Source organism: Heterocephalus glaber, unplaced genomic scaffold (genome assembly GCF_053883595.1).
Source record: "Heterocephalus glaber isolate CG9 unplaced genomic scaffold, H.glaber_assembly_v1.0 deba00001545, whole genome shotgun sequence".
NCBI classification, from domain to species: Eukaryota; Metazoa; Chordata; class Mammalia; order Rodentia; family Bathyergidae; genus Heterocephalus; species Heterocephalus glaber.
Genome location: NW_028258338.1, coordinates 695,427 through 709,891, shown reverse-complemented (window position 1 = coordinate 709,891; position 14,465 = coordinate 695,427). Strand labels below are relative to the sequence as shown.

General features: G+C 35.6%; 1 protein-coding gene and 1 long non-coding RNA gene across 15 annotated transcripts in view; one reads left to right on the top strand and one right to left on the bottom strand.

Moving 5' to 3' along the window:
- The window catches only part of Wnk3 (WNK lysine deficient protein kinase 3), a 220,166-nt gene that overhangs the window by 65,719 nt on the left and 139,982 nt on the right, over positions 1–14,465 (bottom strand). For all 14 annotated transcript variants that reach the window (XM_021251218.2, XM_087189626.1, XM_021251217.2 and 11 more), the window contains 3 exons: positions 4,717–4,781; positions 2,427–2,574; positions 267–383 (listed from right to left, as the gene is read on the bottom strand). In XM_021251218.2, the coding sequence (XP_021106877.1) occupies positions 267–383; positions 2,427–2,574; positions 4,717–4,781 (330 nt within the window). The remainder of the gene's footprint in view (positions 1–266; positions 384–2,426; positions 2,575–4,716; positions 4,782–14,465) is intronic.
- The window catches only part of LOC147824402 (uncharacterized), a 153,952-nt gene that overhangs the window by 94,113 nt on the left and 45,374 nt on the right, over positions 1–14,465 (top strand). The window lies entirely within an intron of this gene.

Below are 14,465 nucleotides of genomic sequence, written 5' to 3'. Positions count from 1 at the left end.
ATGGTTAAAAAGCTCATCAATGATTTTAACAGATAGTCAGAGATTTAAAAAAGAAAACGCTCTCATATTTTCTGGATAAATACACCAAAGCCAGAGGAAACACAGTGGCTTATTCCTAATCATAACCAATTTGACTCTGTAGAGATTTAAAAAACTAACCATGCCCTTTAAAAAGAAATGGCTCTGAATAAATGAATGGGAAATTGGAGAGAATAAAACAGATAGAGAATGCTAAAGGGAAAATAATTTGATTTTACTATACTTACCATATAGTCTGAAATATCCTCTGGTGCATCGCCATCAACATCAAACTTGAAGGTAACCATCTTGTTGTTGTGAGTCTCCAGCTGACACTCTACCATATTGTCTCCAGAGGTTGAAACCTAAGCACACATTTCATCAGTTTAAGAATCACTGTGGGGCTGGGGATTTAGCTCAGTGGTGCCACCCCTGCCTTGCAAGCTCAAGGTCCCGAGTTCAATCTCTGCTACCCCGCCCCTAAAAAAGAATCACTCTGTTCTCTTTATAAATTATGTAGAGACTATCTAAATGATTTCACACAAAATACATGTAAAAAATGGTTTAATTCCGGTGCCTGCCTTGCCAAGTACAAGGTCCTGAGTTTGATCCCCAGTACCAAAAAAACCCCCCGAAAAAACAAAAAAAAAACAAAGAAAGAAAATGGTTTAATTATTTCAGAATCATTTTTTCCTTGTTTTATTTTTTTTTTAAGACAGGGTCTTGCTATGTAGTTCAGGCTGGCCTTTGAACTCATGGTGATCCTCCTAACTCAGCTTACCAATGTGCTAGGATTATGGTTATAAACTACCACACCCAGCAATACTTCAGATTCTAGCAAGATTATGTATTCCCTTGGTGAAATATCACCTAAACAGCCACTTTGTAGTAAATATAATAGGGAAAAATTACTCAGTAAAAACATGTCAGAAATGTGACTTCATGGGAAAATAGAAACCTTGTATAAAAAAGAAAAAACTTACAATAATCATATAGCAATATGCAACACAGTAACTAAATTCAGTGATTCATTTATAAAAGTTTCTTCTAGCAATAAGTATTTAGAAACTTATGAAAGCTTCACACTTTTTGTTGCTGGAGAAGGAACCCAGGGTCTTACATATGCTAAGCACATGCTCTACCATTGAGCTACACCTCCAGCCTTCAAATTTTCATATATATATATATATATATATATATATATTTTTTTTTTTTTTTTTTTTTTTTTTTTTGGTACCGGGGATTGAACTCAGGACCTTGTGCTTGCCAGGCAGGCATGGCGCCACTGAGCTAAATCCCCAGCCCTTTTATACTCTTTAATCCACTAATTTTACTTCTAGGGATGTATCAAAGGAAATAATAAGGGAGAGATACAAAGAAGTTATGTTCTAGGATGTTTGGTGCAGAAAGAAAAAGAGGCAGAAAGACATAAAGATGGGGAATGGAAGATGACAGAAAGTTAGGAAATTAGACTGGCAGAAAGAGACAGACAAAAAGGATGTACAATAGAAGGAATGAGGGCCAGGGATTTAGCTCAATGGTGCTGCATCTGCCTGGCAAGCGCAAGGCCCTGAGTTCACTTCTTAGTATGGGCAAAAAAAATACAATAGAAGGAATGACTAAATTATATCTTCATACAAATGACTAATGCAGTCATTTAAAATATAATGCTATTTAAAAATAACTTGATGATATGGGAAAATATACATGATATATTAAGTTTTTTAAAAGGCAGGATATAAAAATTTTTTTTGGTACCAGGGATCGAACTCGGGACCTTGCACTTGCAAGGCAGGCGGCGGAACCACTGAGCTATCCCTGGCCCAGGATATAAAATTATATTAAGGTTTAAACAGCTACTTGAAATGTATATCATACTGACTAGAGATACAGGCTTTAACACCTGATCTAGGTTCAGATCTCACTCGATCACTTGCTAGTTGAATGATCTTAAGCAAATTACTTTATTTCTTTGATATGCAGCATCCTCATTTGTAAAGATGAGTATAGTACTACCTATCATACAGAGCTCTGGAAGGATTACATAATAAATTGGATGTGTGATAAAATGTCATTTAAGGTGCCTACCACAGAAGAATTCAACACATTTTTGCTACTAGACTATTACACACACATAAAGGAAAAAATGAAAACAAACTAAAATGGTAGCAGGAGCTAGCTCTGAGTGGTGATTATAAGTGATTTTTATTTGCTTTCTCATATTTATCATATACTCTCCAAGTTAAACAATTAATATATAATACTCTTATCAGAAATATTTTAATGGAAGAAAAGTTAATTTACAGAGAGTTCCACAATATTCTACATCTGCTTCCACGGTATTGATTTTCTCTGGCCCTTCAAGACCTCTACATGCACTCATAACCAATCCATACCTACACACTGACCTGAAGAACAGTAAGCTGAAATTTAGTCCCCTTCTCTGGTCGGGGACAGGAAGCTTTTCTCTGTTTGATCCGATCCTGTTTGCCATTTCCACTTGGATTATCAGGGTTATAGGTGTTTTCTTTCATAACTGCCACATCTTGATTCAAGCTAATAATTAAAAAAAAGTAACATCCCAATCCTGATAGCAAAGATTTAAGAAAAACTTCTAATTATAAAATTATAAATAATGAGTTTGTGGAAAAAATTAATAAATACTACAATATATTTTTAAAGTTTTGATTACACAACTCTGTGAATATACTAAATGTCATTGAATCAAATACTTTAAATGAGTAAATTATATAGTATAAAAATTATATTTCAATAAAGCTATCTTTTTTTTCAGTACTGGGGATCAAATTCTAGATCTTTGCACTGAGCTATATCCAAAATGCCCATGATATAAATGAAAATAAATTCTTCTGATAAAAAAATCAGGAAAATCATAACTTGAATGCAAAATACGAATTGATAGGTGTTAACACCAAGATGAATCAGATATTGTAATTATCTGGAAGGATATTAAAGCAGCCATCATCAAAATGATTTATTGAAGGCCTGAGGGTGTGGCTCAGTGGTAGCGTCCTTGCCTTGTAGGCATGAGGCCTTGGGTTCAATCCTCAATATCACACATGCACACACACACACACACACACACACACACACACACGCACACACAAAAGCTTCAATGAACAATTATATATATTCCTGAAGCAAATGAGGAAAACAAAATTTTATCAAATAAACGATATTAAGAAAAAAAACCAAATGGAAATTATAGAACTAAATATATAATCAGAAATTTAAAAAAAAATTACTGAATGAGCACAATGGAAATGAACAGGACAAAGGAAAGAATCAGTGAATTTAAAGACAGAATAACAGAAGTTAATCAATCAGAACATACAGAAAAATACGAGTTTACATCTACCAAGTAATTATACAATTATGCATTTGGTTGTAATTTATTCCCTTTGGATTAGCTAGACTTTTACTTTAAATTGCACTATTTCTTATTTCCGGGCTGGGGATTTAGCTCAGTGGTCCTGCCGCCTGCCTCACAAGTCCTGAGTTCGATCCCGGTACCAAAAAAAAAAAATCTTATGTCCTTATGTTTTCTTTGTGGCACTGGGGATTGACCCAGGGCCTTCACATTGAGCTACATTCCCAGTCCTTTTTAAATTTTGAGACAGAATCTAACTTGCTAAGTCACTAGTAATTGCCACTGAATTGGGCTTGGATTCTTCTGCCTCAGCCTATCAGATTATTGGGATTATAGGTATGTGCTACCATACCTGGCTCTTATTTCTTTATTTAAAAATAAATTTTATTTTATTTTATCCCATTCCCCCCTCAAACCCCCTCCCCTCCCTATGTACAAAAGCTTTGTTTCCATTTTTTCCTTCTATTTTCACTATTTTTCTTATCCCTTCCTCCCTTTCTCCCTCCATCTTCCCTTGTTCCCCTTCCCATTTGGATACTTTCTTCCCATTTCCGAACATCCATTATACATCTCAGTCCTTATTTCCACTTTCAGTTTCTCACACCAGAGAAACAATACGATATTGAAACGTGTGTCTGATTTATTTCACTTAAGAGTATGCTCTCAAGGTCCATCCATCTTGCTATAAATGTCTGAAGCTCATCCTTCTTTATGGCAGAGTAGTACTTCATGATATACAAAAAACCTACATCTTCTTTATCCAGTCTCCAGCTGATGGGCATTTGGGCTGTTTCCAAGATTTAGCTATTACAAACTGTGCTGCTATAAACATGGATGTGCATATATCGCTGTGGTATGATGCTTTTAATTCTTTCAGGAAGATATCAAGAAGAGGTATAGCTGGGTCAAATGGGACCTCTAGTTTTAGTTTTTTGAGAAATCTCCACACTGATTTCCACAGTGGTTGTACCAGTCTACACTCCCACAAGCAGTGGAGAAGGGTTCCTTTTTCTCACAGCCTCTCCAGCATTTGTTATAGGTTGATTTCTTGATAGCCCTGCTCTTAGTTCTTTTTAAGTCCTCTAAGCTTTCTTACACTTGAATACTATAGAGTAAAAAAGTCAACAACTTTACTATCTATACTATCTCTATTTATATTTTAAAAGTAAACAATAATGCCTACAATTTTTATTAAACCTGCACACAAATATAAGAACACAGAAACTTCCCTAGTTGAGATATATTAAGCATCTAATTATTGCATACACTTCAGTACATACTCAATGTTTTCATTTGTTGATACTTACCTGCCAACTAAATCTGGTTTTTGAAGAGCTGCTTGTTGTTCAACTCCAGCCAATTGGGATACAGCCTGTAAGTAGTACAGAAATAAAAGCTGTTATAATAAGAGCAAAACTCAAGCTAGGGATGTAATTTTGCTGCTATTTAAAAAAACAGGATTATTATATTTCATATTTTGGTCACCTTGCAAGGTAGAATGTCTTTATTACTCACTGTATCAGTCTTACTATTTATAACAGTATTAAAGATAAAAATAGCAATATATCAAAATACATCTTATATTCTTCATGAGTTTTCACTTAAAACTTAGCACTGTTTTATGCACTTTTGTTTATTATTTTTAACAGAGAACACTATTATTGAGCTTCCAGTCCTGGCTGTAAAACTGCTACTTAAAAGGCGGTATACTGCTATTCCACAGGAAGATGATTCAATGACTCAAGCTTCCATTAAGAATGTAAATAACAACCGTTTCTCGGCCTTTTGGCTAAGATGAAGTGTAAGAATGTAAATAACAGGGGCCAGGGATTTAGCTCAGTGGTTCCGCCACCTGCCTGGCAAGCACAAGGTCCCAAGTTTGATCCCCAGTACCAAAAAAAAAAAAAGAATGTAAATAACAATATTGTTGGAAAGTAATTTTAAACATTTGCTTAATTTATCCTCTATGCACTGCCACTGGTGACAGCACAGAGGGATCACAGAATGAAAACTTAACAAAAGAGATCATTTCCCTAACCAGTTAAACCTTCTACCATGGTTCCTCATCTTCTAAAAGGTTAAATTCTTTTAGATGGAAAACAGTCCTTGATGAACTGGTTTCTATCTCCTTGCTTGATTTTCTATTTTCATCTCTCTTCTTGAAACTACATTAAAATGTAGTACCTCTTATATGAGTTGGGATCTTTCATATACTATGACTCTATGTTCCTAGACTATTTTAACCTCTCCTGAGTCCTGTCCACTTAGCAAATATCTAGGCAGAATTTCTATATAAAAGAAGCCTTTATGACAGTGGGTTCCTGAAACAGCAAAATTGTCTTGGGGATTCTGAAAAACCTTACACATTACCTCGTATCTTGGCTTCTAAACTAAATGGTTGGTTGCTAAAGTGATGAGGGTTCCTTGGAGAAATGGGTGACTCTAGCAATGGGACAAGGAAAGTATAAGATGAGCATTACTATGCCAAAAAGAAAAAACTGCTCAAAAAGCTGCGGGACATACCAAAAACACACAGAAGCCAACGTGAAGGAATTCCCACTACTGCCCAAATCTGGGACAACTTCAGTATCAAAATAAATAATAATAGCAAAATAATACAACCCATTTGGTAAAATAAGAATCCATAAATGTATACTGATACAAACAAATAAATAAGCAGGAAAGAGAAAGCTTTTACAGTAAAAACAGAATTAATAAATATAAGGACTGATGATGGAGTCAGAAAATCATAAAGGGTTGCTAAAACTAGTAGGCGAAAGTTTAATGAAATATAAGTAGTTTGAAACTGTCTCCCTACAGAACACTTTTCAATTACAAAAGGCAAAAAAAATGATTAACTTTTCTGTGGAAGAACTTGGAAGACCCCATCTTAACCACACAATCACATTTAACCTCTCCATTATTGGGATAAACCAACATCACATGCGTCATGGTATTCCAACAAAAAATGTATATTTAAAAAAGAGGAAATCAGACAAACTCAAATTGAAGGACAGTCTACAAAATAACTGGCCTGGAACTTTAAAAATATCAATGTTATGAAAGATGAAGAATGGCTGAGGAACTATTCCAGACTAAAGGAAACAAAAGAGACAAGTCAAAAAAGACAAAAAACCCCAGGGATTTAGCTCAGTGGTCCCGCCGGCTGCCTTGCAAGCACAAGGACCCGAGTTCAATCCCCGGTACCAAAAAAAAAAAAAGATAATGTATAATTTATAATTAGATCATGGGTCATGAGGGAGAAGCTGCTTTAAAGGACATTCTTTGAACAATAGTAACAATGTGGACAAAAGATTAAATAGTATTATATCTGTGCCTAATTCTCTGAATTTGGTCACAGTACTGTGGTTATTTAAGAAAATGCTCTGTGTGTGTGTGTGTATGTGTGTGTGTGTGTGTGTGTGTGTGTGTGTGTGTCTGTGCACATATGCACTGGAGATTAAACCCAGGCCTGGCCTATGATAGGTAAGTGCTCTACTGCTGAGTTAGATCCCTAGCTGGTCTTCTTATATGGAAATATTTAAGGGAAAATGGCATCTTGTCTGCAACTACCTCTCTCTCATGCTTCAGAGGGAAAAATAATAGGTCGATGAATGTATACATAGGTGAACAAATGAACAGACAGAACCATCGCCAATCATGCTTTTTATCATATCTCTTTATCATGTACATTTAATGTCTAACCCTAAAGACTCTATCTGATAATTTTTTTATTCTTGGTGCCTCTTAGCATAGTCCCTGGCACAAATTAGCCTTCCAATAAATGTATGAAGGTAGGAAAATAAGAAAGAATAACATGAGAAGAAAGGCTGCGCTACAAAAAATGTTTGTGACCTGATATTACCATTGAGGATTACCATCCTGAACATCAATCTTCAAAAAAGTATCAAGTAAAAAATACATGTAGTGTGAATCTTGTTTCATAGTAAATGTTCAATAAATGGTAGTCATCTTTCTTTTTATTGAAATATTACATTAACACAAACTGGCAACAAGTCACTTGGCTAGGAATAGGGAAATAAATAAATGTGAATATTTATTGTGCTATCATGTAGCTTTTAAAATTTGTAATCATGAAGGCCAAGTAAAAAATAGGGAATAGTTAATGAATTTAAAAAGCAGAAAATAAAAACATCATGTGTGCCCATGTTCATAGCAGCACAGTTTGTAATAGCTAAAACTTGGAAACAGCCCAAATGCCCATCAACTGGAGACTGGATAAAGAAAATGTGGGTTTTTATAAAATGGAGTACTACTCAGCCATAAAAAATGAGAAATCAGAGACATTTATAGCTAAGTGGATGCACACTGAGGCAATACTCTTAAGTGAAATAAATAGACACACATGTATAAATACCAAATAGTTTCTCTGGTGAGAAACTGAAAGTGTAAATAAGGACTAAAATGTATAACAGGTAATGTGAAATAGGAAGAAAAGGGGCAAAGGGAATGGGATTAATATTAGAAAATGGAAAAATAGGAACAAAATCTTTGTAAATAGGGAGGACTGGAGGGGTTGAAGGGAGGGCTGGGCAATGGTGAAAAATAAGAACCAAGAGAGATTATGGAAAGGTGCAAATTTCCAATGATGAATGTCCTTATACTGTATACCTAAAATGTACCAATGATTAGAGTGAATAATCGATAATGCAAAATAGGAAGAAAAGGTCCAAAGGGGTAGGGGTAGTGGGAGGGGGAGGGGCAGGGGAAAGGAAAGAAGGGAAAGGAAAAATGATGAGAAATGGAAAAAATGGAAATAAAGTTTTTGTAAATAGGGAAGGGTGGAGGGGGTGAAGGGAGAGCTAGGAATGGGGAAAAAGTAAGAACCAAGATGCATTATGTAAAGGTACAATTCCCAATGAGAAATGTAATTGTGTCGTATACCTAAAATGTACCAATAAAAGAATTTAACCAAAAAAACCAAAAAAACCCCATCATGGGTAATTATATCCATTTATGCATAACAAAAGCCTGGAATATTATAACAAACATAATCATAACCATGTTAGAGAAATACAATTTTAGTTATTTTCTCACATTTTTCCAATGTTACTATATATTTTATAATAAAATGTTAAAGGATAGCAATTTTTAAGTGCATAGGAAAACAGGTGCTTTCATAAATCACTGGTAGGATGGCCACAGGATTCGAGTCTTACATTTTTTTAGCAATTCCAATTTTGGAAATTTATCTTAAAGAAATAATTAAGAATGCATACAAAGATTTAGCTACAAGAATGTTCCTCATGCTGGACAAGTTGCTGCATGTGTGGTACACCTCAGCTACTCAGGAAGCTAAGGTAGGAGGATGACAAGTTTGAAGCAAGTTTGAGCAACTTAGTGGGACCCTGTCTCAAAATCAAAACATAAAATGAACTGGGGTTATAGCTTGGTGGCACAGCACCCATGGGTTTGATCCTTCTGGTAACACACACACACACACACACACACACACACACACACAAGAAAGTTAAGCATAGTGGTGCATGCCTATAATCCCAGCACTCTAGGAGGCTGAAGCAGGAGGATCATACGTTTAAGTCCAGCCTGGGCAACTTAGGGACTTAACCAGACCCTTTCTCAAAATAAAAAAAAAGGGCTAGGGCTGTAGCTTAGTGTGAATTGTCTGGGATCAATCCTTAGTAACACACACACATAAAACAAAACCCAAAAGAAAGAATATTCCTCATAACATGGACTATAGTTAGAAAAAAAGATGTTTATCTCCTTTACTTGCTCCATTAAATAATGTTATGCACAAACTAAAGTATTTAAGGTAAGATATTATGTAGCCCTTTAAAATGTGCTTAAATATATAATGTTTTAAGTGGGAAAGATACTATAGAACAATACATACATCATGGCTTGGAAGAGTATACACCAAAGTGTTAAATAAGCTTTATATTCACCTTCCATTATTGATATGAAAAAAATAAAGTAGACTTTACAGAATTCTCAACTCTCAAATCTGATAATCTTAAGGTAGGTCCCCATTATTTCATTGTATAACATTATAATAATTTTAGACAAAAGTAAAAATGAAACATTTCATTAAAGTTGAAAGACACCTGGCCAAAAGGACTCTGCACCTATTATAAATACTGCTTTTGAAACTCCTAGAATATTATGACAACTTAACTTGAAGCTAACAGATAAGACAGATGAGTCAAAAGCCATGATTCTGAAGACCAACACAAAATAGCATTAACAATTATAAGTGGTTATAAAAATATAATTACAGGTAATCATCATTAGTAACTATACCTTGTTTCTCTTTTTTTTTTTTTTGGTACTGGGGATCGAACTTGGGTCCTTGTGCTTGCGAGGCAGGCAGCAATTGTTTCTCTTAATATACATGCTCTGACTCCAGATTTCTGCATCAGGACCCCTACTGCTACATCTTACTGGGACTCACCATCATTCTTTTGAAGTTTCTTGAATACAAACATTTACTGAGTTGAATCTACTTTATTGAATGTGTCAAAAATATGTATTTGCTAAGGTGTTTACTCTTAGTCTTTCAACAGTGATGTTAAAGAGCTAATTATATAACCTATCTTTAGAAGCTAGTCTAACATCTAACATATTGAGGAGAGAAAAAAAATCTCTCATTATAGATTCACTAAGGTAAGGGGAAATGGAAGGCAGGAAATGACATCCTCCTCATCTCTCCCTTCTTATTCCATCTTCAAATCCAAATGAAAGACATGAACCAATCTCTTTTCCTAATGAAACTTCGCTAGCAAAGTCCAATAACCCAAAGCATCTCTGGACACTCTCTTGCCAAATGAGGACAAGGCCAAAGTGAGAGGCAAAACAAGGTCTGGATTTCTATGGGCCATATTATTCTCTTGGCATTTAAGAAACTCTTAGGTGGGCTGGGGATTTAGCTCAGTGGGTCTGCCACCTGACTCACAAGCACAAGGTCCCAAATTCGATTCCCAGTACCAAAAAAGGAAGACACTTTTATGAACTTGTTTTGTGATTTTTCTGCCCCCACAATACTATAAGCTCTCTGAGAAAAAAAATTGTTCAATAAATATTTTTCATTATAATGTTATTTTATTATAGCAGGACTACTATTCATTGAGCATTTATTAAATGCTAAGTACTTTGCAGACACTCATTAACCAAATTCAACTTTTAAAATTGTAAGCAGTTTGTATTTTTTATCCTTATTTTACCAAATGAGGCTAAATCTAAAGTGATAGAGGCAAAAATTGAGTAAAAAAAAAAAATCAACAATCTAATGCAAAGACCCCTTATCTATACTACAGATGTACTCTATTAAGTTGCCTAATTGTTCTTTGTTCTTTACATTGCCCACCACACCTCCTTTCCCTCAGTCAGTGGGTCAGCTCTGCCTGCACTTTATAAAATATCCAGTGAAGGAGATGGTAACAAGAGTTGGGAGGAGGCAAAAAAAAAAAATCCATGGATAATACCCTAGAGATTCATTTTCTCTAGGGTAAAAGGAGTAAAGGAGACCATTAAAACTGAGAGTTACTTTTAAACCTCATAAATTGCCTTATTCTATTATTGGTGCTATAAAGCATATCTCTATCTTGAAGTGCTTTTTAGCAACCACTATTGATCATTTATTACATGTCAGGTACTTCTCACATTTTATCTCATCTAATTCTAACTACCTTGCAAACTAGGCATTTTTTAACATTATAAAACTTTCTCAACATACAGAAAAGTTGAGTGAATTGTTCAGTGAAAAACTCATATACACCATTTACTATATATGCATATTTACATAGTTATACATTGACCTGTTTCAGTTCTACACATTTTAAAGTAAGTTTCAAATGCAAGGCAGACATTTTTAAACTTCATTTTACACACCAAAAGAAACAAAGCATGTGTCACAGCAAATGCCTGTAATCCCATCTACCCAGAAGGCTGAAGCACAAAGACCACAAGTTCAAGGCCATCCTGCATAATTTAGCAAGACACTATCTCAAAATTTAAAAAAAAAAAAAAGGGCTAAGATGAAGCTTAGTCCTACAATGCATGCCTAGCATGTGTGAGGCCCTGTATTCAGTCCCAAGTACCTAAAAATAAATTCAGAAGAACCAAAACAAAGAGAAATTAAATAACTCTCCTCAAACCATGCACAATCAAAGAGCTAGAATTCAAACTCAGGTCTAACTAATGATACAAACTGGCTCAAGCCAATACATACTGTATACACAGTTAACAGAACTTTTGATTATTTGAGAAAAATTATCATTGTATAATGATGCTAATAGCATAGTTTGTTTTGTTTTTTGTTTTCTTGGTACTGGGGATCGAACTAGGGACCTTGCACTTGTGAGGCAGGCCTCGGAACCACTGAGGTAAATCCCCGGCCCCAATAGCATAGATTTTATTTATATAGAATCCTTCATCTATAAAGTCACAACTTAAAAGTTTAAGCCCAAATTTTTGTGAAGGCAAAATTCTGAATAGTGAAACTTATGCTAATAAATAAATGATCCAAAGCATAGTTGCTTGAATAAAATTCACATCATTAACACTCAGGCTATAAATAGGCCAAAAAGATAAAAATGTATCAGTACCCCAAAGACACACAAAAGGCTAACAGAAATTAGGGAGAGGTTACATCAATTATAATGCTGCTAAGAACTGAATTGAGGGGAACCTTACTAAAAGGAGATTTACAGTTCACAATTTTACCCTAATATCTGTCTCTAGTTGATTGTCCAAGGGTCTATATCAACTAATCAGTGAAATGCTGCGGCACTAGTCTTATCTCAGCCTATATACTTGCTACAAATATTTGGACAGAGCAACTAAATTTTTTTAATGTCAGGAAAATAAATACTGGAGATGAAAAGAAGACTGATGGAGCAATTTAGCATTCTGAAAGATAAAACCCCTAAAGGCCGCCGTTCCACCACTCCCAGCCCAGAGGAGGTGAACCAAGCAGGTGCCAATAGCACCCCACCCCCAGTCAAAATGAGAAGACACATAAACAAGTCTCAAAACCAGACTTCCAGATCACCTACAGCAACCCCAAAGAGAAATGACATGGAACACTCTGATACACAACCACCTAGACCCACTGAACTGGCAACAAAATAGGATCTGGAAAAAATGAAATCAGAAATAATTTCTCACATAACAGCAGAGATTGTGCTCATAGTGCAAGACATGATTAATAAATCTAGAGAGGAACTGAGGAACATGATGGAATCCCAACATAGGAAACAAATGGAATCCATAAAAAAAGATGGAAACAGATTTCCAGGAGATTAAAAACTCCACTGAAAGTCTACATAGCAGAATGAGCCAATGTGAGGACAGAATTTCAGATATAGAAGATAAGATTGCAATTAGTGACCAGGAAAAGAAAAATTGCTTCAAAATTGTAAGGGACCATGAGAAATCAATCCAGCAGCTGCTAGATGATACAAAGAAGAATAACATAAGACTGATTGGAGTCAACGAAGAAACAGGAGAGAGTGCAGATGACATAAAAACTGTTCACAAGGCCGAATCAGCCCGCTGCAGACAGGCAGGTCTGCACATGCCCTACCGAGGGTGCGAGTCATGCGGAACACGCTGAATCAGCCCGCGCCCTGGCAACAATCCACTGGACCAACAATATGCTGCATACAAGAAACACACTTAATTCAAAAGGAAACTAATAGACTGAATGTTAAAGGGTGGAAAACAATACTCCATGCAACAGGAACCCGAAAAAAAGCAGGAGTAGCTATATCCTCTTTGCAGATCAAGTAGATTTCACACCAACACTGATTAATACGAAGAAGGACACTACATCCTTGTAAAGGGAAGAATCCAAGAGGAAGAGATGACAATCATAAATATCTATGCACCAAACACTAGTACACCCAACTATATAAAACAAATACTAACAGACATGAAAAGTTATATATGCACTAATACAATTGCAGTGGGGGACCTCAACGCCCCACTGTCACAAACAGATAGATCATCTAGACAAAAAACAAGCAATGAAATACTAGAACTCAATGGAACTCTTGAACAAATGAACTTAACAGATGTTTACAGTCTTCCACCCCACAAAATCAGAATACGCATTCTTCTCAGCTACACATGGGTCATTCTCCAAAATAGACCACAAACTCACACATAAACATGTTTAAGTAAGTGCAAAGGAATTGAAGTTATCCCCTACATATTATCAGACCATAGTGCGATGAAATTGGAGATCCATAGCAAAAGAAACTGGAAAAATTTCATAAACACGTGGAAATTGAACAACACACTTCTGAATAACCAATGGGTCACAGAGGAAATTTTTAAAAAAACTGTTCACAGAAGTGATGGCAGAAAACTTCCCAGCAGGGGAAAAGAACTTGACATACACCTAGGTGAGGCATATAGGACTCCAAATAGCCTTGATCAAAAAAAAATTACACATAGGCATATAATTGTTAAGATTCCAGAAACTCAACAGAACAAATTCTACAAGCAGTTAGAGAAAAGAAACAAATCACATACAAGGGAAAGCCCATCAGAATCACAGCAGACTTCTCAAAGCAAAACCTCAAGGCAAGAAGAGCTTGGAGTGACATATTCCAAGACCTAAAGGAAAACAGCCTCCAACCCAGATTGATGTACCCTGCAAAACTATCTTTCAAAATTGATGGAGAGGGGCTGGGGATTTAGCTCAGTGGTTACGGTGCCTGCCTTGCAAGCGCAAGGTCCCGAGTTCGATCCCTGGTACCAAAAAAAAAAAAATTGATGGAGAAATAAGATACTTTCATGACAAAGAGCACCTTAGAAACTTCATGAATACCAAACCAGCACTCCAAAAAATTTTAGATAATATCCTAGGAACAGACAATGAGGATCACACCCTCAGGAAGCACAGCAGAATGAATCCATCAGGTGAGAAAAGAAATTAAATGTAAAGGGGAAGAATCCAACAAACAAAAAGTCATGAACTTCATCTCCCTAATGAGTGTATAATTCAATATTGTTATTGTACTGAGTAGTAGTTTTATGATTCTAGTGTTGCACACCTTTCCTTGTG